Consider the following 27,111-nt stretch of genomic DNA (forward strand, 5'->3'; position numbering starts at 1 on the left):
ATTTTTATATTGGTCAAGAAAAAATGTAACTGTTTGGTGAACTTTGCTGATTCGCTAGCATGGTAGCTGTTAGCTCCAATGCTCGTATTTCTTCTCTGTGGTTGTCATAGAGCTCATTAGTTATAATGAACTTATTTTTTTAATTATTTTTTCTCCATTGGGCCATTCAATGAGTATTCTAGCTCCTCCATTTGTGGGGGCTTTCTGAGAACCATCCATGCAAACTCTGACCCATTGGTTGTTAGGGCAATGGATTTGTAGAAGAGTTCACTAAATTCTTGAGCTCTGTTGGAATATAGTCAAATATTTCTTTCTTCTTATGTAAGTCTTTGCAAACGACATATTTCTGCAATCAACATATTTCTGTAGACAGCTGGCTGAATCAACCTTGTCTGGTAATGATGTATTTTTTTTTATTCAAATTATCATGGCTCAAGAAATCTACGAAAAAACTGCTCTTTGTGAAAACTTTTACAATGATACTTAAGCACATTAATGTTTAATGTTTTGAAGAACTACTTCATAAAATAACAAATCCCTATATAAAACATAATCTCCGTAGCAACGGATGGTGAGCTTGCAAACCTTTAAAAACAAAAAGTTTCCAATGTGTTTAGAGATTGTATGCTATATGTATTAACTGTTATATAATGGGTTTAAATATGAATTTTGTTAATACATTTATTTTAAAAAATTAATTCAACTTAAAATGTAGTTTTAAATTACTTTTCACTCCTCGTGTCACTGATTAGAAATTATTTTAAACAAAATGTGTAATTTGAAATTGGTGAATTTTCAAAAATTCAATATAACTTAAGCAGGGGGTCTACGGAAAACCAGAAAATATGTCAAGGAGTCTACGAGACAAAAAAGTTTGGGAACCACTGAGATAGATAGATAGATAGATAGATAGATAGATAGATAGATAGATAGATAGATAGATAGATAGATAGATAGATAGATAGATAGATAGATAGATAGATAAATAGATAGATAGATAGATATTTTTTTTCAGAGATTCTTTCAGAGAGAATTATACTTTTTTTTCAAACTGGTTCACTCCTACAAGAATCAAACAAAATTACAGTCTGCAATATTACACATAAATGTAAGTGCTCATTTATTTCTTCTACTGCAATACACCCAAAGCAAGTCTATAAAACATGGACGAAGGGTGTTTAAAAGACATGCTTTTTTTGTTCTCGTAATATTGATCATGATCTTGACAAAGATCAATACGCAGCCGTCACACCCGATTGACAGGTCATAGTGCTCAGGTGGGTGATCGATATCTCTACATCAATTAACCCCCAGGTGCAGACAGAAACATGGTAACTGATGAAATGTGTTGATCACGTCACCCCATGCGTGACACTGATCACAGAGGGTGGTGAAATAGTGGGAGGAACGCATACAAAGAGGGCGGTGGAGGTGTAAGGCACAGACCACTTAGTATCAGATTGTCACATTAGGTATAATTGTAGAGTTTATGTTAAATGTTTTTATCTAAACACAATCTTACTGAATGTTTCTCTCTACATCTAAACATAATCTGTTAAATGTTTTCATCTAAACACAATCTTACTGAATGTTTCTCTCTACATCTAAATAAACACAATCTTCTGTTTCTCTCTGCATCTAAACATAATCTGTTAAATGTTTTCATCTAAACACAATCTTACTGAATGTTTCTCTCTACAACTAAACACAATCGTATAATGTTTCTCTCTACATCTAAATAACACAATATTCTGTTTCTCTCTGCATTTAAACATAATTTTACTGAATGTTTCTCTCTACATCTAAACACAATCTTATGTTTCTCTCTACAACTAAACACAATCTTATAATGTTTCTCTCTACATTTAAATAAACACAATGTTATGTTTCTCTCTACATCTAAACACAATCTTGCTGAATGTTTCTCTCTACATCTAAACATAATCTGTTAAATGTTTTCATCTAAACACAATCTTACTGAATGTTTCTCTCTCCATCTAAACGTAATCTTGCTGAATGTACTGAACGGAATAATGTTTGATGATCCCACTTTGGCTGTGATAGTTTGTAAATTTACACAACACTTCTGACAAAAATCACGGTCCCGAGGACGACGGGACATAACTTAGGTTATGTTAACTTGTATGTGATACGGAGTTTCATATGTTTATCCTGGTGTTAACATACAGCTTTTATTTATGTCAAGAATTTCATGGTTGTATTAAATAAGAAATGTAATCCAACCAAGACAGTAAAAATTCCAATAAATAATATCCCATTTCATCAATATCGGGGACTCTCACACTAAACCCTGGTCACAGTAATCTGCTATTGTTTGATTTCCTAGAGCAATAAAAATTCGATAAGAGAGAGAAAGAAGATAAAGCGATATGAAGTAATGTGGAGGTGATATAGTAAGGAAATTAAAAGAGAAGATTGGGAGAGTCAGACATACATGGACGAACTAAACAATGTCAAGGAAATTTTATTTAAAGATGACTGCAGCCAAACAAATAATATAAGATTATTTTGTGCTACGGGGGTGCGGTGGCTGAGTGGTTAAGCACTTGGCTTCCAAACCTGGGGTCCTGGGTACGAATCTTGGTGAAGACTGGGATTTTGAATTTGGGGATTTTTAGGGTGCCCCTGAGTCCACCCAACTCTAATGGATACCTGATTTTAGTTGGGGAAAGTAAAGGCGGTTGGTCATTGTGCTGACTACATAACAGCCTGCTCTTTAACCGTTGGCTAAATAAACAGACAACTTTAACATCATATTCCCCATAGATCGTAAGGGGAAACTTTACTTTGTGCTAGAAACAAAAGAGATTAGAACATTTCGTTGTACGTACGTCTATTTTATTTCTGGAAGATTCCACTGGCTCTATGTCAGGACTTGGTATTCTAATGGGCGGTCTGTGTGCTGGGAAAACAAGAAGCAAAAGGATTCGGTTAATAACTAGCAATATAAAGTATGTATCAGACAAAATAATTAATTACCAGTAATTAATTGACTAATCGGTTACTTTTTTTTTGTTATTGATTCATGTTTTGTCTATGCCAATAAATAATTGTGCTAAGTTTCAGATTGACCCGAGCATGGGTGTGGGAGAAATAACGTGTACACATTTTTTTTTACCAGACATACAGACAAACATACAGACAGAGTGCGTTGATATTGGGCCAAAGCGTTTTAATAAAAAAAAAATAGTGATAATCGCAATAATCAGAAAGTTATTTAATATTGTAAAAATTTCAAAAAATCTAATGGAAAAAAAAATATAGCAGTCAATGATAAGCTAAAGTTTTACAATAGATCATTAAGAAAAACAATTTAAAATCCTTTATTTTTTTGTTGTTGTTGTAATTATTAGATTCTAAGTCTTGATATATACGAGTATAATTTATAATTATCAAAACTTCGTAACAATGTCTATATCTAAGCTCTACATATTATTTTTGTTCTTAGCCGTAAAGCAATAACAAAACATGACTTGCGTACACTAGAGGCTGAAAGAAAAAAAGGTTATACAAATTCTACATTCCAGATTTGAAATATCTTTATAGCTCTGAGTGCTGTGCTACTTCAAGAAACAACATTTAGTGATTCAAACTTTTCGAGAACACAGAATTTATACTCTTTCATAATTCAGAAGTGGCAAAACTGAGGATATTGAGTCTGAATTGTCAGCTAGGATGTAGTCAGTTAACCCGACTATTGAAATACTTTATAAAAATGTCCGCTGGCTTGATAGGTTAATGCCTTGAAATATTACACCGTCAACTGACCTTATCATTCAGTGTAAAAAAAAAGTTTTACAACTGGGTTTAAAATTAGCTTTACAATTTGTTATGTTTACATGAACGCATATTTCGAACTTTGGACGACTGCCTGGTCGAGTGATTTGTGTTCGGGGCATGTCGTCTCGATGGTCCTGGATTCGAACTCCGCCCTCTACAATTCCACAAAACACATATAGGCCTATATTCTATGTTGTTGAAGGCATAGCAATAATTACACACCAAACTAATGGACAAAAATATTTTTTTCTTTGCATAAAACATGTTCCAACACAAACTCACATACAAAACATAGAAATGTATCGGTCTTCTTAAAGACATTATATAATAAACATTTATAATTTGACTTGAACATTTCGCGCCAAAACATCCCGTGATAAGAATACCTTCACCCAAAAACGGCTGCGCCATAGACTTATATATATGGGAAAGGACCAATGGCGAACGCTTTTGTGCCAGTTTTTAGTTTAGAATTTATAACTCCGCAATAGTTAAACGTATTTAATAAATGAAAACATCTGCGGACTCCTCAGCTATTGGGCGATAAAACTAAATTTGACTCTTTTTTCCATATCAGCTATTAAATTTATAATTCAAGTCAACTTGCGGTAGGGGTCGGACCTAATCAGTGAACGCAATTTTCGCGGGAGTCATAATGAGCGAAAGGCCGTAAAAAATAGCGAAATAGCATGTTAAAATATAGGAAATTATGCTTCAATTAGTTCTATCATTTAACTTCTTCCATGAAGCATTATAACTATTGTCCTCCTTGTGGCATTAGGCCTAAATTTGTTTTCACTTTTCTCGTTCTCCACATCTCCTTTCTCTGCTTGGAACTGATGTCTATATACGAAACTTGCGATCAATTTTTTTTCTTAAAAGAAAGAAAGAAACTACAAAATTCTATCTCGCCACCTTCCTATAGGCTATAGTCGTACTACTCTCCATTTCATAAACTCTTGTTACTGCAACTATTTTTTTTTAAGAACTTATGTTCAGTGCACTTAATCAACTCGATCTCCCCCCCCCCCACACACACACACGCTGATTGACCCAAAGGCAGATCCCGAATGCGATGGATTGATGATGTATGGAGGCAGATCTACAACAGCTTGGGTTTCGGACATGGAGACGAAAGGTTCAGGAGAGATCTTGTAATTTTATACATGTATATTATATGGTAACTCTTATATTTATTACTAAATATATAGTTCGCGTTTTTTTCGATCCTGAAATCGAATATTTTTTTCCTGGAAAACTCTTGGAAATTTCCTGAAATCCAAATCTCAGAATGGTGAGGGAACCCTGTAAAATGAAATCTGCACTTCTTTTAAACATTTATACACAAATTAATAGGCCTATCATTAATTAGTAACAAGAGGTTAACCAGCCAGTTAAAAAAAGGAGGACGGCAAAACAGAGGTCACCCCCCCCACCCCCCGTATAAGCCGTATAGGCCTAAGCGCTGTTAAGATCAATTGAAGCGTCATTTCACCTTCACTGGCATAGAGGAAAGTAACTGCCAGCATATGACCTCTGAGAGACTGTTGGAGAGCTGCGAGTCAAACATTTTAGACGGAAAGAAAATGCGGGAAAATATGCTGGTCGCAACTGGGCGTAGTCATGTGAAACACGTAGTGATGCACTCATCCTTAATCTTCGAAATCGAAGACATTGGGTTAAGGTTAAAAATAGGCCTATTATTTTAATATTTCAGTTTACAAACAATAACAATAGATAAGACAAAAAAAAACCAGATTAAATCAGTAACTAAATTATTATTAATGGCTTTTAAATTTAAGCTTATAATAGGGGTTTCGCTGAATAGGTTTTTAGTTTAAAAGGTCATTTTGCGCGAACACCCCATAATATTTTTTTTCGAACGGAATGAATAGCCTTAGCTATTCTAGCTAACTATTTCCTCATCTATTTAGAAGCATAATATGCAATTTTTTTTCGGCCGATGTCCATTGGTGCTTTAAAATCGCCTTAAGTTCGGACCTATACTCGTTTATCCGGAAACGTTTTGAGAATGAAATTTCCATACATGTCAACTTTGACCTTCAGCTATGCTTTATTTTATGAGGGAAAACAAAAGCGAATATGTGGGAAATGTAGAAAAATGGAGTCTTTGTAATGCCATTTTATTAGTTCTGCAGTTACTTTTCAAATAAATAAGAATGGATTAAAATTACGGGGAGGTGTTCGCTTTATATGCCATTTCGCTGATGGGCCTTTCCTATACTACTCTACACTGGTCATAAGAATTTTTAGCACTACAAAAAATGTCGTGAAACTTTTTTACAAAGTTGTATCAATGCGTTGTTTTGTAAAGTAGTTAAAAGAAGTAAAGTTGTTTTGTTTTTCAACCCTAACCTATGTAACATATAATTTAGTTTTTAGATCTAGATCTAGTAATTGAACATAAAAAAATAAGAGAACTCTCGCCTCATAATTATTATTTTGCAATTTTTAGATACATAATCTAGAAAGATCTAGGTAATCAATCTATTTAAATGTACATAAGATGATTAAAATCAACAGACATGAATTATTTCGATCTAGGATTTTTGAAAAATTATCTCAATGGAAACAAACCGGAAATGGCTTTGTTTCATATATTTGCGTGAATATCCGAGAAATGATTTTGCATTATATCTAAACTTTGCAAACTAAAGATCATTACTTTTCTAAGACAGAAAAGATTGATTGGGGCGACTTCCCTTAGAGCCTGAAAAAAGAGTTTACGTACATAAAAATCTATAAATGTAAAGGTCTGTGAATCGATCAATCGCGGATAAGAATTTATTTCCGGTTTTCAGTCTAGATATAATAAATAAGTCTTTGGGCTACGCTAATACGGCCAGTTGGAAGTATTTACATTGTTTTCAAAAGATTCCGTGTAGAAAAATACAAAACTAACTAATAAAATAAAATACACAAGAAACTTAATTGCGTGTATAAAAATCAATGTACTAGAAGCCTTAGTCTGGGAATAAACATGTATTATCATTAATATAATTCTACTTATTATTTTAAAAAAACACTACAATACAAATGTTATAATGCACTTTTTTAGTAAGTTAATTTGAGCGAGTTTGTTAGAAATTATATTCCATCTGCGTCTAAATTACAAATGTATATTTAAAAAAACAACGAATTCGATGTAATTACATCACATTTGTTGTTAAAAAGCTGGGGTTTCTTTCTACTCCCCGTATACAGTAATCATTTAATTAAGAAAGTATTTAGTGGGTGCTAATAGTATTGTGTTACTGCTGCATACGTTTTTGGATTTTATTTAGGATAAAAAAACATAAAATCACAAACTTCCTTTGTAATTATTTTAATCACAACACTTTTTTAATTATTAAAAATAAACAATGAAGGTTGTGTGTTTTTAATTTTTGGTGGCTAAAAAAATTTTCATTTGTTCTAATCTGAATGGTAATAACAGAGCGCTAAAGATGCCAAATTATAACGTATTAGTGTTTTATAATATAAAATAAGATAATGTATAGACAATTAGACATGCATGCATTATTATTTGGAAAGCATATTGGCGTGTTAGGTCATTACCATCCCAGGTCTCGTAAGATTCAACTTCTGCGACTGATTTCTCTGATGTCAAATCTTTTCTGCCTTCCGTCTCCGCATAAGTTAGGTCGAGTCGACCTGTGAACACGCCGCTGTCTGGACCTACACAAGATAAGTCTTGCCGGCTTGTGGATCCGCCGTTGTCAACCCCTACTATACAATAGTATTATTAAGAGAAAAACTATCGAGTCGAAGCATATTTTCTTTGTTTGATAGATGACACAAATGCTAAAACCTAATAAAATACTTAGAATGGCACAAAGTTAAAAAAAAACATTCCTTTTCCATATGCTGGGACAAATATCTACAAATACCCCTTCTTCCTAGTGCTATTAGAGAGAAAGTTTCACATCCTGAAGTAGAATATGGGGTATAAAAATGTAAATGAGAGACTGACAGAGAGAGAGAGGGAGGGAAACTGAGAGAAAGAATAGAAGGAAAGACTGAGAAAGAAGAGACAGAGACTGCGATAATGATAAGAGAAGGAGAGAAGGGGAGGGAGACTGAGAGAGAAGAGGGGGAGAAACTGAGAGAAGAGAAAGAGAGACTGAGAGATAGAAAGAAGAGAGGGACTAAGAAAAAGCCACTGATAGAGAGATAGAGAAAGCGAGACAGACTGAGAAAAAAGGAGAGAGGACTCGAAAGAAACATAGTCTGAGTAAATTAGACAAAGAAACTTAGACAAAGAAACTTAGACAAAGAAACATAAACAAGACAAAGAAACTTAGACAAAGAAACTTAGACAAAGAAACTTAGACAAAGAAACTTAGACAAGGAAACAGTAGGCCTATAGAAAATGACTTGAATGATAAGTCCACTTAAAACGCTATATTTGTTGAATACTAGAGGTTGAGAAAGCTAAATGTCAGTACCATTTATTTCTACACCTGTCACCTACTCTGTTTCAAGTTTAGAAGTTTATAATTCAATACAAAGTGTTTGTACAAAAACATACATACGTAAAATGATTAAAAACAATGCAACACAAAAATTCACACAATGCGTATCAAATATACTTTGTACTATGTATAATGTTCACTCTTTGGCCACTATATATGCTGTGTGCTATTTATACAAGTGCAGTATATACACTCACACAATCATTCGTGAACTCAACAAATGGAAAGGGCCGATTAAAAGACACACAAAAATACAGTGCAAACAATCTCACACGTGTTTTAGTAAGGTGCAGTCAGAGGTGTAGCTGACTTTTTACCTAATGGGAAGCGTGGTCCAGAGGCTAAGTACGCCTGAAATTGGTTTGGCTTCGCTACCTATGAAGAGGGCTCGAGGTTCAACACCCGACTCGAACAGAGCTGTGTTTACTGAGCGCCTAAAGGCAGCACTGAAAACCTTCTCCCAGATACCCCCCCCCCACTGGTCCACAAGTGAGATTGGACCATAGCGCTCTGAGCATGATATAAGCATGAAAGTAGCGCTATATAAAAAGCTATAATAATATAAAAATTATCGAAACACTAAAATAATTCTTACTACCCACCCTTAAAGAAAAAAGCAGCTACGCCTCTGTCTTAACTGCACTTACTCTATATATGTTTATATTCTGTAGTAAAGAATGATACATGGCATAAATAACAAACTGATTCTGTAAGCACAAATACTTCTCATATGATTATTTTATGTATTGATGTTATCATTAGCTGTACATTCCATTAATATTTGCTGGCATCATACCTGACAATCTGGACATCTGAGATACCGGTTCATTGTCCTGCTCAATAGGTGAACTTGACCTACTGTTCACATGGCCACTTCTTAATCTCCCGCTTCTCCTGTCCGAATTAAAAGGTATAGAAAACGTCAGCTTACTCATCGTTCGACTATGTAGTGCACGGTTCGAATCTCGTCGATACCACAACACACCCAACCTTAACCAACATCCGCTAAACACATTATTGGAATGAGCCAGTGGAAATCTTTTTTAGTCAGAACAATGAAACTATTCGAATGCTGTCTTCGAAATTGTGTAGGTATAATGTCGTAAAAGCTTCAAAACACATTCATCTTTTTGCGACAATCGTATCGTACGTTCAACTCTAGAGACGAACTTTCTACATCAGTTCACTTAAACGAGGAAAGATGGAGAGAGAAAGAGAGCATTCTGGGAAGCTACAACTTCCGCTAATGAATAAACAACGACCAAAAGTCATTGGAATGGTGCAACTGTGTATACCACAATGGGATTAGGGTCAGAAGTCTGACACTCGAAAGCAATGACTTGAAACTTTTGTGCAATAAAGATCAATGAGATGTGTTCGGGTCAAAGCTTCTATTGGCAGTGTAAATATTTGAGAAAAGAAAAGTGAATCATAGGTGGTTCCACAAAAATACAGTAAAATCTTCATTTTTCTAGCCAAATATAATCAAATATATATAAATATAGCCAACAACTTTTGAAACGATTAAAAAGATTTAAACTCTAATGTTCATTATAATTATTCATTGAGTAGCAAACGAAATGCAAATATTTGGATCCGTAGTTGTATTTGAGGCAGAGTCAATGAAACCTTTCTAAATGAACTTCGCTTAGGTAAAAAGTTGAAATGATATTTTTAAAATGGGAAATCATCTTAATATCATAGAAAAATCTTAAAACAGTGGAATTATTTTAGAACAATACCATGGTCTAATAAACAAGTATATGTTCCAAAGAGTTGAAGAGTTACAGTAAAAGAGAACGATTTCAACCTCGTTTGTTTGAAGAGTTCCAAAAGGGGAAGTTGCTTGTTTAAAATTCAATGACCTCGAGTAGGAGCGAAAATCAGTTTGAGCTTTGTGAGTAAAAGGTGAGCAGGAGGGGGGGGGGGAGGCTCTACATTTACACGCAAACACGCAAGCACACTTTTACAAAGAGAGAGAGAGAAGAGGAAGAGTGAGAAAAGAGGGAGAGAAAGAGACAGAGAGAAAGAGAGACAGAGAAATAGAGAAAGAAAGGGAGAGAGAGAAAAAAAAAAGAAAAAGTGAGAGAAAGAAAGAGAAAGAGAGTGAGAACGAGAGAAAAAGAGAGAATACGAGAGAGAGAGAAAGAAGTTTAATGAGCCAATGAGAGAGAAATAAAAAGGCAGAGAAATAATAAGTCACAAAATGATGTAACTAATATATTAAGAGAAATAGAAAGAAAGAGAGAGAGAGAGAGAAAGAGAGAGCGTTCGATGGGGTGAATGAATGACAGAGAGAAAGAGCAAAATGTACATTTTTCATCAAATTTTTTAAAAGGTTTTTCTACAAATAGGGAAACGTCAATCATACGTTTAGGTTTTAACATGCGAGATTTGAGAAAGTGACTTTTAAGTTGCACAATAATGAACAATGAGATGTGTTCGGGTCAAAGCTTGTACTGGCAGTGTAAATATTTGAGAAAAGAAAAGTGAAATAAAAAAATACGGTAAAATCTTCATTTTTTCGAAAACAAAAAGCACTACAAGACACATTTAATATTTCTCATTTCGATAATAATGATAATAACAATGATAATAATAATAAAAATAATAAAGTTTTTAGGACGCAAACTTATTTTTTTTAAATTCATATGCGTGCTTGGTGCATCACAGCCTCGTTTTGTTTATTATTTAGTTTGACGTAAAACCTAGAGATGGAGCTTTTCTAATTGTTTACCTCAGCAGGTCAATATCCGAGCCTAGGGGCGAGGGCTCTGAGTTGGTGATGTAGCCATCGTCAGCCTCGTCCTCATGGTCTCCACCACCTCCGCGGCCTTTGAGGGTGATGCCTCGTACAAAGTGGCAGTAGTGAGGTAAGTAGGCATGCTTTGGATGCAGAGAGAACTTTATTTTTAACAAAGAAAAAGAGAGAGAGATAGAGAGAGAGAGAGAGAATGTATTCACTATGAAAGAGATCATGTCAAGATAACAAAAACCTTCTCCCTTCTTTGAGGCAGATCTGAGTCCACCCCGCTCTAATGAGTATCTGACATTAATTTGGTAAAAGTAAAAGCGGTTGTTGGTTTTGTTTGCCACATAACACTCTAGTGGGCCACAGAAACAGATCATCTGCCCTGTTATCCACAGAAATTGATTGTCACCCTTGCATGGGGACGGCAAAAGAAATATTTCTGATAGTCAGTGATCATAAAATACAACATAATATGTTCCACGTGTCCCTTAGATCGTACATGGAACACTAGGCTTTAAACGGGAAAAAAATTGAATTACTAATGAAGTGTTATTTCTGAAATTTTAATGAAATTTGTTGACACGCAGCACAAGTTTAGGTGCGATATTTGAACTCAATAGGAAACTACAAAATGTCAATAGAATTAATCAAATTTTGTTTTTGTACTATGACCTGGGTGTCAATGAATAGTAGCAATTGAACAAGTCTTACCTGTTTAAATGCTGTAAAATTTTGCAAATCTTGTCTCTGTAAAAAGGAAAAATGAGTAATTGTTAATTAAAGAAAAAAAAATCAAAGTTTGTAAAAAGGCAATATAATGCAAGTTCTTATATATTATAATGACGAGAAAGACTTATCAACAACCTTCTGAGGGGGTGAGACGCGGAAGTTTCGAGTAATTGCCTACTCCTTGAATACGTTGTTCTTGTTTATGACTTATGAAAGTAATTTTTTACGAAATTCGACAAATTCGGCCTCCCAAGCATTTAGTTACTACAGATTCCTCCTCGCATCCTTTGGCATTGGTCTATTTAGCTACAACAGACTCTGCATCGACTTCTGCGGCATCGGTCAGTTTGTACGCTCCCTCGACTCGGCTGGAAAAAATAACAACACATTCACAGTGTGAGGCACAATCACCAGTGTGTTTTATCTGTCTTTGTTTGGTCCCTTACTTATAGCTAATTTATTTAGACTAAGTCAGTCAATTAATACTAAATTACGTCGAGCCCGTATCTAATTTCCTACGAGTTATCATAAGACATTGTCTTCACTTCGGAAGATTAAGGATGAGTGAACCCAGTTGAGACTTGCATATTTAGTCAGATCTGATGCAGATACCGGGAATCTATTTAAGTTTTAGTTTATCTTTGCGCCTGTCTTGGACAACAGCCTTTCTCAGAGCCTCAGATCTCTATATCACGACCTTCGTTGGTCTCTCTCAGAGACTCTCTACTGCGTTCAACTATGCCAGTGATGGCAAAATATACAAGCTTTTAGACTGAAATTCGTGCAATAATTCGATACGAAAAAAACAACATAAAATGTAGGCTACACATTGTAATGACTATTATAGTGTTCCACAGTTATACATTAATTGGACCAGTATCAGTCAAATAAGTGAACTACGTATCAGTGATACTTATGTTTCACAGCCTTTATAAATTGTTAGAAATACTAACAAGGGAATTAAGTCCTTGAACCAAAAATTCTTTAAAGTTCTCAGTTTTAATCCCTGTACATTCGATTTGATTTGCTTTAGCTATGTTGTTGTAAGTAATGCCGTTGGGTCATTAAAAGTGATCTGTTGCGCATCGCAAGTGATCTGTTGACCAGATTCATCCATTTGGCTTTGTTTTGTGTAATCCAAAAGATTCCACCCATGTAAGGCCTCTTCGATTTTATTTTTCCTTTCCCTTGCATGTTCTACTTCTGACTGATATCCGATGTAGCCTTATCCCACAAGTTTATATCATTGTGAATCTAAGGATTGTGTCAACTCCTATGAAAGCGATCTTCCTATTTAATGTCTGTTAGACTTATAAAAATAAGTCATGCACTTGACCAAACTATTAGTCTGTTTAAGAGTCCACGATAAATGAACCACAGGCTCACGTATCAGGTGTATCTGTAAGGTTTAGGAAATGTATTTGTCAGGGGAGAGGAAACTAACTTGAATTTTGCAAAAGAAAGTTTAAAAGTAGTTTTAACATCTGGTTGGTCATGTTTCGCTCTGATAGGACATAATATTTGTTTGATATGTGTTGTTGTTTTTGATCTTAACATAACACGAAACTGACATTTGGTCATGATGTAAGACGTATTATCATTGGCGTGTACGACAAAAGTGTACGCAAGTAACAATCCAATAGAGTTCTATTACACTTTTACTGATAAATGCACATTCCTTGTCCCTTATGCTAGGACAAATTTGTACAAATACTCCTTCTTCCCTAGTGCTATTAGAGCATGGAATGGGTTGCCTGAGCTAGCCAGGAAAACCAGTGACTTGACAGAATTTAGGTCATTGGTTAACGTGCATGACTAAATGCATGACGCGTGGGCGTAATCATCTTCTTTTTTGATGTAGCGTCTGTATTATATAAGATAAGATAAGATAAAAATAATTAGATTTGACAATAGATTTGAATATTTAGAAGCTAGTCTGTGGACATGTCATATCTCTCTCTCTCTCTCTCTCTCTCTCTCTCATAAAAATGTATTGTTTAAAGTTCTATGACTATCTTTGCACACTTTCCAGCACTTCTGGGTTCTCTAAGCTCTTTCACTTGTAGCTATCATTTCGTTGGCAGCAATACCACTTCAATTGAGCGTCCTTGACATTGTATAGTTTACAGTGAAACACCTCCAATAGAATTGTATGTATTACACAATTAACGAAAGCTTATTATCAATCATTTAAACACAAGTTTTGGTTTACCAAGTGTGAGCCGAAACAGGACGCTTTGGCGCAGAGGCCGTTTTGTTGCAGCCGTTTTGGCGCGAAACGTTTTGATCATATTATTTATGTTTATTGAATAGTTTCTTTCAAAAGAATTAAGACTTACCTGTGTTTTATAGGTGCGGCTGGCATAGAGGAAATGGAATATCAGCAGATAGCTGGAGGGTTCCCTAGAAGTTCGCTGGACAGACGGGAGATCCAAGGAAGGGCCCTTGTGGACGACATACGCAGACGACGAAAAGAAAACGGATGCGACAATATATGTCAGTTATATGTGTGTGTCGTGGTAGCGTGTCAGTTATAAGTGTGTGTCATGGTAGCGTGTCAGTTATAATGTGTGTCGTGGTAGCGTGTCAGAAATAACTGTGTGTCATGGTAGCGTGTCAGTTATAATGTGTGTCGTGGTAGCGTGTCAGTTATATGTGTGTGTCGTGGTAGCGTGTCAGTTATATGTGTGTGTCGTGGTAGCGTGTCAGTTATAATGTGTATCGTGGTAGCGTGTCAGTTATAAGTGTGTATCATGGTAGCGTGTCAGTTATAAGTGTGTGTCGTGGTAGCGTGTCAGTTATATGTGTGTGTCGTGGTAGCGTGTCAGTTATAAGTGTGTGTCATGGTAGCGTGTCAGTTATAATGTGTATCGTGGTAGCGTGTCAGTTATAAGTGTGTATCGTGGTAGCGTGTCAGTTATAATGTGTGTCGTGGTAGCGTGTCAGTTATAATGTGTATCGTGGTAGCGTGTCAGTTATAATGTGTATCGTGGTAGCGTGTCAGTTATAAGTGTGTATCGTGGTAGCGTGTCAGTTATAAGTGTGTGTCATGGTAGCGTGTCAGTTATAATGTGTATCGTGGTAGCGTGTCAGTTATAAGTGTGTGTCGTGGTAGCGTGTCAGTTATAAGTGTGTGTCGTGGTAGCGTGTCAGTTATAATGTGTGTCGTGGTAGCGTGTCAGTTATAATGTGTGTCGTGGTAGCGTGTCAGTTATATGTGTGTGTCGTGGTAGCGTGTCAGTTATATGTGTGTGTCATGGTAGCGTGTCAGTTATAAGTGTGTGTCATGGTAGCGTGTCAGTTATAATGTGTGTCGAGGTAGCGTGTCAGTTATATGTGTGTGTCGTTGTAGCGTGTCAGTTATATGTGTGTGTCGTGGTAGAGTGTCAGTTATAATGTGTATCGTGGTAGCGTGTCAGTTATAAGTGTGTATCATGGTAGCGTGTCAGTTATAAGTGTGTGTCGTGGTAGCGTGTCAGTTATATGTGTGTGTCGTGGTAGCGTGTCAGTTATAAGTGTGTGTCATGGTAGCGTGTCAGTTAAAATGTGTGTCGTGGTAGCGTGTCAGTTATATGTGTGTGTCGTGGTAGCGTGTCAGTTATATGTGTGTGTCGTGGTAGCGTGTCAGTTATAATGTGTATCGTGGTAGCGTGTCAGTTATAAGTGTGTATCATGGTAGCGTGTCAGTTATAAGTGTGTGTCGTGGTAGCGTGTCAGTTATATGTGTGTGTCGTGGTAGCGTGTCAGTTATAATGTGTATCGTGGTAGCGTGTCAGTTATAAGTGTGTATCATGGTAGCGTGTCAGTTATAAGTGTCTGTCGTGGTAGCGTGTCAGTTATATGTGTGTGTCGTGGTAGCGTGTCAGTTATAAGTGTGTGTCATGGTAGCGTGTCAGTTATAATGTGTGTCGTGGTAGCGTGTCAGTTATATGTGTGTGTCGTGGTAGCGTGTCAGTTATATGTGTGTGTCTTGGTAGCGTGTCAGTTATATGTGTGTGTCATGGTAGCGTGTCAGAAATAAGTGTGTGTCATGGTAGCGTGTCAGTTATAATGTGTGTCGTGGTAGCGTGTCAGTTATATGTGTGTGTCATGGTAGCGTGTCAGTTATATGTGTGTGTCGTGGTAGCGTGTCAGTTATAATGTGTATCGTGGTAGCGTGTCAGTTATATGTGTGTGTCGTGGTAGCGTGTCAGTTATATGTGTGTGTCGTGGTAGCGTGTCAGTTATAATGTGTATCGTGGTAGCGTGTCAGTTATAAGTGTGTATCATGGTAGCGTGTCAGTTATAAGTGTGTGTCGTGGTAGCGTGTCAGTTATATGTGTGTGTCGTGGTAGCGTGTCAGTTATAAGTGTGTGTCATGGTAGCGTGTCAGTTATAATGTGTATCGTGGTAGCGTGTCAGTTATAATTGTGTATCGTGGTAGCGTGTCAGTTATAATGTGTGTCGTGGTAGCGTGTCAGTTATAATGTGTATCGTGGTAGCGTGTCAGTTATAATGTGTATCGTGGTAGCGTGTCAGATATAAGTGTGTATCGTGGTAGCGTGTCAGTTATAATGTGTGTCGTGGTAGCGTGTCAGTTATAATGTGTGTCGTGGTAGCGTGTCAGTTATATGTGTGTGTCGTGGTAGCGTGTCAGTTATATGTGTGTGTCATGGTAGCGTGTCAGTTATAAGTGTGTGTCATGGTAGCGTGTCAGTTATAATGTGTGTCGAGGTAGCGTGTCAGTTATATGTGTGTGTCGTGGTAGCGTGTCAGTTATATGTGTGTGTCGTGGTAGCGTGTCAGTTATAATGTGTATCGTGGTAGCGTGTCAGTTATAATGTGTATCGTGGTAGCGTGTCAGTTATATGTGTGTGTCGTGGTAGCGTGTCAGTTATAAGTGTGTGTCATGGTAGCGTGTCAGTTAAAATGTGTGTCGTGGTAGCGTGTCAGTTATATGTGTGTGTCGTGGTAGCGTGTCAGTTATATGTGTGTGTCGTGGTAGCTTGTCAGTTATATGTGTGTGTCATGGTAGCGTGTCAGAAATAAGTGTGTGTCATGGTAGCGTGTCAGTTATAATGTGTGTCGTGGTAGCGTGTCAGTTATATGTGTGTGTCGTGGTAGCATGTCAGTTATATGTGTGTGTCGTGGTAGCGTGTCAGTTATAATGTGTATCGTGGTAGCGTGTCAGTTATAAGTGTGTATCATGGTAGCGTGTCAGTTATAAGTGTGTGTCGTGGTAGCGTGTCAGTTATATGTGTGTGTCGTGGTAGCGTGTCAGTTATAAGTGTGTGTCATGGTAGCGTGTCAGTTATAATGTGTATCGTGGTAGCGTGTCAGTTATAAGTGTGTGTCGTGGTAGCGTGTCAGTTATAAGTGTGTGTCATGGTAGCGTGTCAGTTATAATGTGTGTCGTGGTAGCGTGTCAGTTATAATGTGTGTCGTGGTAGCGTGTCAGTTATATGTGTGTGTCGTGGTAGCGTGTCAGTTATGTGTGTGTGTCATGGTAGCGTGTCAGTTATAAGTGTGTGTCATGGTAGCGTGTCAGTTATAATGTGTGTCGAGGTAGCGTGTCAGTTATATGTGTGTGTCGTGGTAGCGTGTCAGTTATATGTGTGTGTCGTGGTAGCGTGTCAGTTATATGTGTGTGTCGTGGTAGCGTGTCAGTTATAATGTGTATCGTGGTAGCGTGTCAGTTATAAGTGTGTATCATGGTAGCGTGTCAGTTATAAGTGTGTGTCGTGGTAGCGTGTCAGTTATATGTGTGTGTCGTGGTAGCGTGTCAGTTATAAGTGTGTGTCATGGTAGCGTGTCAGTTATAATGTGTGTCGTGGTAGCGTGTCAGTTATACGTGTGTGTCGTGGTAGCGTGTCAGTTATATGTGTGTGTCTTGGTAGCGTGTCAGTTATATGTGTGTGTCATGGTAGCGTGTCAGAAATAAGTGTGTGTCATGGTAGCGTGTCAGTTATAATGTGTGTCGTGGTAGCGTGTCAGTTATATGTGTGTGTCATGGTAGCGTGTCAGTTATATGTGTGTGTCGTGGTAGCGTGTCAGTTATAATGTGTATCGTGGTAGCGTGTCAGAAATAAGTGTGTGTCATGGTAGCGTGTCAGTTATAATGTGTGTCGTGGTAGCGTGTCAGTTATATGTGTGTGTCGTGGTAGCGTGTCAGTTATATGTGTGTGTCGTGGTAGCGTGTCAGTTATAATGTGTATCGTGGTAGCGTGTCAGTTATAAGTGTGTATCATGGTAGCGTGTCAGTTATAAGTGTGTGTCGTGGTAGCGTGTCAGTTATATGTGTGTGTCGTGGTAGCGTGTCAGTTATAAGTGTGTGTCATGGTAGCGTGTCAGTTATAATGTGTATCGTGGTAGCGTGTCAGTTATAATTGTGTATCGTGGTAGCGTGTCAGTTATAATGTGTGTCGTGGTAGCGTGTCAGTTATAATGTGTATCGTGGTAGCGTGTCAGTTATAATGTGTATCGTGGTAGCGTGTCAGATATAAGTGTGTATCGTGGTAGCGTGTCAGTTATAAGTGTGTGTCATGGTAGCGTGTCAGTTATAATGTGTATCGTGGTAGCGTGTCAGTTATAAGTGTGTGTCGTGGTAGCGTGTCAGTTATAAGTGTGTGTCATGGTAGCGTGTCAGTTATAATTTGTGTCGTGGTAGCGTGTCAGTTATAATGTGTGTCGTGGTAGCGTGTCAGTTATATGTGTGTGTCATGGTAGCGTGTCAGTTATAAGTGTGTGTCATGGTAGCGTGTCAGTTATAATGTGTGTCGAGGTAGCGTGTCAGTTATATGTGTGTGTCGTGGTAGCGTGTCAGTTATATGTGTGTGTCGTGGTAGCGTGTCAGTTATATGTGTGTGTCGTGGTAGCGTGTCAGTTATAATGTGTATCGTGGTAGCGTGTCAGTTATAAGTGTGTATCATGGTAGCGTGTCAGTTATAAGTGTGTGTCGTGGTAGCGTGTCAGTTATATGTGTGTGTCGTGGTAGCGTGTCAGTTATAAGTGTGTGTCATGGTAGCGTGTCAGTTATAATGTGTGTCGTGGTAGCGTGTCAGTTATATGTGTGTGTCGTGGTAGCGTGTCAGTTATATGTGTGTGTCTTGGTAGCGTGTCAGTTATATGTGTGTGTCATGGTAGCGTGTCAGAAATAAGTGTGTGTCATGGTAGCGTGTCAGTTATAATGTGTGTCGTGGTAGCGTGTCAGTTATATGTGTGTGTCATGGTAGCGTGTCAGTTATATGTGTGTGTCGTGGTAGCGTGTCAGTTATAATGTGTATCGTGGTAGCGTGTCAGTTATAAGTGTGTATCATGGTAGCGTGTCAGTTATAAGTGTGTGTCGTGGTAGCGTGTCAGTTATATGTGTGTGTCGTGGTAGCGTGTCAGTTATAAGTGTGTGTCATGGTAGCGTGTCAGTTATAATGTGTATCGTGGTAGCGTGTCAGTTATAAGTGTGTATCGTGGTAGCGTGTCAGTTATAATGTGTGTCGTGGTAGCGTGTCAGTTATAATGTGTATCGTGGTAGCGTGTCAGTTATAATGTGTATCGTGGTAGCGTGTCAGTTATAAGTGTGTATCGTGGTAGCGTGTCAGTTATATGTGTGTGTCATGGTAGTGTGTCAGTTATAAGTGTGTGTCATGGTAGCGTGTCAGTTATAATGTGTGTCGAGGTAGCGTGTCAGTTATATGTGTGTGTCGTGGTAGCGTGTCAGTTATATGTGTGTGTCTTGGTATCGTGTCAGTTATATGTGTGTGTCGTGGTAGCGTGTCAGTTATAATGTGTATCGTGGTAGCGTGTCAGTTGTAAGTGTGTATCATGGTAGCGTGTCAGTTATAAGTGTGTGTCGTGGTAGCGTGTCAGTTATATGTGTGTGTCGTGGTAGCGTGTCAGTTATAAGTGTGTGTCATGGTAGCGTGTCAGTTATAATGTGTATCGTGGTAGCGTGTCAGTTATAAGTGTGTATCGTGGTAGCGTGTCAGTTATAATGTGTGTCGTGGTAGCGTGTCAGTTATATGTGTGTGTCGTGGTAGCGTGTCAGTTATAAGTGTGTGTCATGGTAGCGTGTCAGTTATAATGTGTATCGTGGTAGCGTGTTAGTTATAAGTGTGTGTCATGGTAGCGTGTCAGTTATAATGTGTATCGTGGTAGCGTGTCAGTTATAAGTGTGTGTCATGGTAGCGTGTCAGTTATAATGTGTATCATGGTAGCGTGTCAGTTATAAGTGTGTGTCATGGTAGCGTGTCAGTTATAATGTGTGTCATGGTAGCGTGTCAGTTATAATGTGTATCATGGTAGCGTGAACTACTGCACTCATCCTAAATCGAAAAGAATGCCTTATACACTTCAGATCAGAGACTTCCAAGAACATTTATAAAAATAAGATCGGAAGAAGCCCATCGAATTAGACCTTTTACAAATAATTTTCATTAGAAGGTTACTTTGCCAACAACTTTAAAATAACAAAACGTAAGTTACCGTTATTATTTTATTTTAATTTATTATCTTTTTTTTTTTTTTTTTTTAAAGGAAACCTCAGAATTTGCGCTATTCAGTTTTAGCTTTATCATCATAGGAATCCTTGGGCTTTATGCCTCTTTTCTTTGCCTCTTTTTTGGGCTTTATATGCCTCTTTTATGGGCCATCTTGCCTCTTTTGTGGGCTTTTTTTTTTTTTTTTTTTAATATGTTTTTATTTGTAAGTTACCATAATTCACAAGTATTAAATCATAAACAATTGAAAAGTGATTAACCTAAAAATATAATAACAGTAATAGAAATATTATTTAATATCAAAGACATACTACCTAACCAATGAACCCCCTAAAGACAGAAAAATGATACAAGTATACTCTACTCCAGAACAATCAACACAATATCAGATATCCCTGACCCCCAACACCCTATTTCTGAAAAACTACATGAGCATTATACAGGTATATGAAAATCAAACTAGATAATTCTCTACCCCAAAGTCCATTATTTTTCTAAACGTTAATTCCAAGTGATTAGGATCAAACACCTTATTATTATGTAGACATTTGAGCCAGGTAGCCCAAACAAGATTCCTGTATTCGGAAACAATAATCAAGTTAAAGTTATGTATCATTTTATTTTTTAGTTTTGGCAGCTTGTTTAAAATAATAGACAAGTTAACATTTACATAATTGCCACAGTTTGCTTCCAATAGGTCCATTACAGTACTTCTAACTTGAAGGAATAATGGACATTCCAAATACATGTGTTTTTCGTTATCAGCATTTTCAAGGTGGCATAATATACATTCACGGTCATTTGCCCGTCTTCTAACCATAGGGGTCATCCCAAAGATAAGTCTATAGCTAATCTCTCTAGCTTTTGGTGGGATATGTTTACTGTGTAGGTTTATGAATGTGTCCTTGAATTCTGTCACCCCAAGAACTCTCCCCCACTTAATCCTATTCACTAGGCTTTCCTGTAACAGCTTTTTAAGTGTTATGTATGATTCTTTGGTTTTGTTGTGTATTAAATGTTCATTACCAGGTAAAACTCTTGAAATAGATCTGTAAAATGGATGAGTGACTGTACCAAAATAGTGAGGAGTATCATTGTGTATTGGAAGAAGACTACTTAATCTTAAACCATAATAGTAAATTGTCAAGGGAAAGTTTGTTGGGTTTCTAACTACTTGACCTACAAATTTTAGCCTTAGTGACTGTATTTTTGTTTTAACATCTTGCAAGTTTATCCCCCCATCCTCTTTGTTTTGAATGAGTGTAGTGTGCTTAATGCTCCTAATAGTGTTTTTAAATATAAAGCTTCTAATTAACTTGTTCAGCTTGTTTATGAATTTAGGAGGTGGCTCTGTAATGTTAGCTAAATAGACAATCTTTGGAATGACCAAACTATTTATCAATACAGCTCTACCAAATATTGTAGAACCTGTGTGCTGATAACGTTTAATTAAGTTTGAGGCTTTGACAAAAATATTCTCCCACTGGTCTTTACAATAGAACAAAGGATTACAGGTATAGACAATACCACAAATCTTGATTTTATCAACAATTCTGAAAGCGCAATTCTCTTTGAATTTCCATTTCCCTAGTCCCATTACAGAGGATTTATTTATATTTATTTTTGAACCACTAGCTTCTCCGAAAAGTGTAAACTTCTTTAGTATATTCTCAATATCTTGCTCTGAAGATGGAAAAAAGGTTGTATCATCCGCATAGGCTTTGACTTTGATGGTTGAGAAGGAACGACCCGGTATATTTATCCCAATAATGGATGGGTCAGATCTTACAGATTCCAAGAAGGGTTCCAAGCAAAGGATATACAAGAAGGGGGATAAGGGACAGCCCTGTCTGACAGACCTTTGTATGAGGATACTCCTACTGAGAGAATGATTAATTATCAATCTACTTGTTGCATTGGTATAGACAAGCTTTATATATCTGATTAACAGGGAACTTATTTTACATTTCTCAAGCACCTTGAACAGGAAGCTATGGCTTACTCGGTCAAAGGCTTTTTCTTGATCTACAGATAAAAGAGACACATTGAGGTTTTTATCCTTACTGTACATGATAAAATCCCGTAAAAAATGCGTCATGCCGTCAATGTTTCTGTCCGGGATACAACAGTACTGGTCATGTCCGATAAGTTGGTTTATGAGTGGTTTCATTCTTAGGAAAATCATTTTTGTGAGAAGTTTATAGTCCGTGTTGAGAAGTGAAATGGGCCTATAGTCGCTAGGTGAAGTGTTATTTTCAGATTTCTTAGGTAAAAGTGTGATGTATGCTTCGTTAAAATTTGGAGGAAAATGTCTCAGTTTAATGGCGTCGCTATATAGTCGCAGTAAGAGAGGACCAAGCAGGGGGAAGAAGGTTTTATAGAGTTCAAATGTTAAGCCATCTGGACCGGGTGATTTATTGTTCTTAGTCGAGTCCAGGGCAGTCCTGAGTTCGTCTAGCGTAAATGCACTCCCTAAAAGATCTTCATCTGTCTTGTCCAGCTGGTTGCAAAATTTTAGAAAATTATCTTGAGCATCAGTATATACTGGCTCTTCACTGTATATAGTAGTGAAGTGTTTTGTAACAATATTCTTAATATCTACATAATCATCTACTTTATTCCCCTCACTATCTATGATGTTGCTTATTATTTTACTTGATTGTACATTCTGTTCAAACGATAGGAATAGTTTACTAGGACCTTCATTACTTAAGTAATTTTTACACCTAATCTCAGCACCCCTATAAGTATACTTGTTTAATTCCTCTAGTTTTAAAAGAGTTTCTGTTTTAACGATTTCATCATCCGTGTGTAATAATGTGTATTTGAGTTGTTCATATTCTTGCCTCCTACGTCCCTGAGCTAATGTAGATATTAACTGGCTTTGCTGCTTGATAGAACTTTTTAGGAGAGGCCATGTCTGTGTTAAATCGAAATGTGGATCTTGTATATCTTGTAAGTAAGAATTTAGATTAGTAGAAACTAACTCCACGAAAAGGGGAATTTCCAACAGAGAATTGTTAAATTTCCAGTGGGATGACTTTCTTTTAATTTCTTTGTTTTTTATGTCCAAAGTAACTAACACCGCTTTGTGGTCTGTGTATTCTAGTGTTTCTTCCAGATGTGACACCCGACTTATATAGAAATGATTAGGAGCATACACTCTATCTAAGCGCGTCGAGACGGGGTATGACCTATGCACCATGGTGGTGTCACGACCCATAGGTTCTAGTGTCCTGTAAGCATCAACTAAATTTAAATTCCTCTCTATCTCCTCTAAGAAATTAAGATTCGGAAAGGTTTTACGAGAGGGAGGACCCACTGCCAAAGTAGTCTGTTTATCTAATGCAGAAGTTATGTAATTGAAATCCCCCCCTATGATAAGCGTATCCTCTCTATAATTATTGTTTAGTATATCGATTAAATTTTCATAAAAATCCTGTTTTTCCGCGCTCTTTGCTGGTGCGTAGATGTTTGCAAGTGTAAATGTTTGATTTCCTGATTCTACTCTAATGATTACTATTCTTCCCCTGGTGTCATTAAATGCATGCACTACTTTAAACCTTCATTTTTTTACATACTGGAATATATTACCCATATCAAATTGTGTTGCCAAAGGGTTTTTATAAACAAATAATTTTAGTTTGTAATTTGGTTTAGGTATATATAAATATATGTATAAAAAAATGTGTACTTATTTTTTTTATTATTTTTATATTATATTGATTAATCACCCGCCTTATTAATATTTTTAAAAAAAAAACTGCGTGAATAGTTTATTTTAAAAATTAAACTTTTGACTTTCCGAAAAGAAAAAAAAAGTTGCCATTGTCCCGAATCAGAAACCCAATTAGTAACGAACCATGCTGAGAATTACTCCCTTAGAGCACGGAAGAGGAAGCGGGCAGTGAGTTGTAAGGTCGCCTTCTCCCCGTACAAGAACAGACCTCTTGCCACACATGGACCAGTACTCTCTCTCTCTCATTTCCTTGTCCCAATCGTCCCTCTTGCAGAGATCGGCATTCAGAAAGAATGTGCTCTATTGTCTCGTCGTCCTCGACGCAGTGGCGGGACCATGTGTAGTCATTTTCCTTCCACCGTCCAAAGTGCGCGCCTATTGGACAGTGCCCGACTCGGAACTGGGCTAGGACATCCTGTTCCGCACAGCAGAGCTCCCAACATGCGTCCTTTCGGTCTGGTCTACTCAACTGCTTATGAAGCTCTCGGCCCTGGTCGGAAGCGTCCCAAAGTGTCAACAAGCGGGTGTCGGCTAGGGATCGTACACTCGCAAGAGTGCCGTTGTCCCAGAACTTTGAAAGATATAAAATACTATATTATATCAGATTTATACTTTTTCAGATCTTAACGAGAGGAAAGGAGGAACGGACTGATGGACAGACAGACCACATAAAACTAATAGCGACTTTTACCCTTTCGCGGGACGCTAAAAAACAGAACAGCATAGACGACTCGACTGTAATAAAAGTACTCTGCGAAAGACTGATGCAAAGCTCATGCTTCGCGTTTGACCTCTACAATTTAGAAAAGGTTTTAAGGGGCAAAAGATAGTTATAATCATTGGGTAAACAATTGCTAATTTTTGAAGCTATTATTTAAGCAAGTATTTCAATCAATTTAAACCAGGTCCGTTATGGTGCTGTGCAAACATCTCGTAGTCATGCTTTACACTGACATCCCAACAGGGCCGCCTCTACCTATTGTGCATAGAGTGTATTGCACGCAGATGGCCGACTTTAGGGGGCGGCCAAATCATTATTCCAAGGTTACAATACAAAAATAGTTAAATAAAAATTACTTAAATATTTTATATAAGTTCTAATTATTCTATTATCCTTTGAAAATATAAACGATAGTCGTACATAAGAAATTATTTTGGAACCTTGAACTAAAAAAAAAAAAGAGAAGCGTTCTAGGGATTCCCATGTGTTTTTCCATAAGCACCTGAACATTTCTGGCCTTGAATTATCGCGGGTTGTTTTAATAATTGTTTTGAGTCGACCAGCCCGCACTGTAAGTAGATCTATTATCGGTATTTAAAAAGTCAATTTTCACTAGGGGCGAGGTGCTAGTTCCTCTTATGTGGAGTGGGAGGGCGCAACATCCTGACAAAAAGTGGTGTTATGGAGTGTGTGTGTCCTAAGCGGTGGTGAGAAGCGGTTAAGCGATTGATTGGTGGTTATGCAGTGACAATGATGAAATTATTGAAATTACTTAGTGCAAATGTGAGACGTTCTTAAGACATGAAAGAGTAAAGACTTTTTTTTTTGTTGTGAGCTAGATTTTGTTTTAAATATTAATTTGTTCATTACTATTAGATCTTTATCTCAAGTTAAATCGTGAATTATAACAGTTCTATTGAGTCTTTGTTCCCAAAGACGAAGCTATTTAAATTTTATTTATTTTAAAAAATATAAAACGCCGACATCGGTTCAGTTGTGCTAGTTGTTTGGAGCTACAAGCCAACAACCGAGTAACAACCGGAAGGGGGAGGGGAGCGGCGAAAAAAAAGTTCAGATCCCTTTCTGACTTGAGCGGAGGACACCTACCGTATCTTCAATTCTACCGCCAGGAAGAACTTTTTACAACGCTTACAAATTATGTAGGCAACACTATTTCCGAAAAAAAACCACAATGTTTTAGTGAAATTTAACGACGTTAATTTGGATTCTATACACAGTGTTTCATTAATATAGGCTAGATAAATAATAAAACCTTAAAATTGTGACTAAGTTTTTTTCTTTTCCATTACATTCTTGAACAAAATCACGGACCTCACTGTGCTACATCGTTACTTTGGGCTCCAGCATCTAAGGGGGGCTTGAACGAAAATGTTGTTATCTTGGGAGTCACCACTCGGGAATGTGAGAAACACTGCTTTACTATGTTTTACTTCAATTCATTGTATAAGTGACTTTTACTTTGGATTATTTATTAAACTCAAGAAAAATACTCAGCGCTGAGTCGCTTCATTTGTTGGATAAATTTGCAGGCAACTCTGAATCCGTGTATGTCAGTTGATTGTGGATACAATGCATCTCTCCAAAATACAATCGTGATAATTATTATGAAAGTTTGTAGAACGTTGAAAAAGTTCCACTGTCAATGGCTTTTGTGTTTCAAGCTTTTTTTTTGGGGGGGGGGGGGGGGGATTGTACTTTAACTTTCAATAAAAAACAAGTTAAGATATCCAAGTCCAGACTATATAACACTGGTGAGCATTCAAAGTTATCGAGAAACTGTACATAGATCATGATCATTTACACTGTTGTGGGCGAAGTGGGCGACTGCTGTCAATCAAAACAAGAACAGAGCGATACAAAAATTTGTTCGTACCTCACTCGGTCAGACTCTATTACCGCCACTCGTTGATCAGGGAACATGAAAAGCACCAAGATGCCTGTGTGTAGTCGCTGAATGAACTCTTCATGTTGTGTCTGTTGTATTTATGTGTATTTTTCTGTTGTGTTGTCTTTATATGAGAAAAGAGTCCTTGTAATCAAAACAAATTTCCGTAAGGATCAATTAAGCAGTCTTAGTCTTAGTTCATTGTAATATACCCGCCGCAGCTCACCAATTATAATCATCGCAAGTACAGGAGCATAAGCGAGTAGTCAGAACGAGATCAGTTTTTGAATGTTTATCACAAAGAACCAAGATGTCATATTTCTGAATGCACGCATTTCCGACATTGTACCTATTGCATGGTTTATAGTTGTACTTGAGGGATACAAAAGAAAAGGAAAAAATTTAATGGTCTAAAAAAAATGGATTTAAATCAAAGGGCACTTTTGGGAAAGTGTTCAGCTCAGTCTTAATGAAATTTATTTTCTAAAAAAAAAAA

At 37.1% G+C, this 27,111-nt stretch overlaps 1 protein-coding gene across 4 annotated transcripts in view; it reads right to left on the minus strand.

Annotated features, from left to right (window-relative positions):
• Positions 1 to 27,111, minus strand: part of LOC106073134 (uncharacterized) — a 71,443-nt gene that overhangs the window by 8,984 nt on the left and 35,348 nt on the right. For 2 of the 4 annotated variants that reach the window (XM_013233610.2, XM_013233614.2), the window contains 5 exons: positions 11,761 to 11,796; positions 11,035 to 11,183; positions 9,094 to 9,191; positions 7,381 to 7,551; positions 2,853 to 2,923 (listed from right to left, as the gene is read on the minus strand). In XM_013233610.2, the coding sequence (XP_013089064.2) occupies positions 2,853 to 2,923; positions 7,381 to 7,551; positions 9,094 to 9,191; positions 11,035 to 11,183; positions 11,761 to 11,796 (525 nt within the window). The remainder of the gene's footprint in view (positions 1 to 2,852; positions 2,924 to 7,380; positions 7,552 to 9,093; positions 9,192 to 11,034; positions 11,184 to 11,760; positions 11,797 to 27,111) is intronic. The other 2 variants (XM_013233611.2, XM_013233613.2) reach the window with 2 other exon arrangements.

The sequence above is a fragment of the Biomphalaria glabrata genome, chromosome 12, assembly GCF_947242115.1.
Source record: "Biomphalaria glabrata chromosome 12, xgBioGlab47.1, whole genome shotgun sequence".
NCBI lineage: Eukaryota > Metazoa > Mollusca > Gastropoda > Planorbidae > Biomphalaria > Biomphalaria glabrata.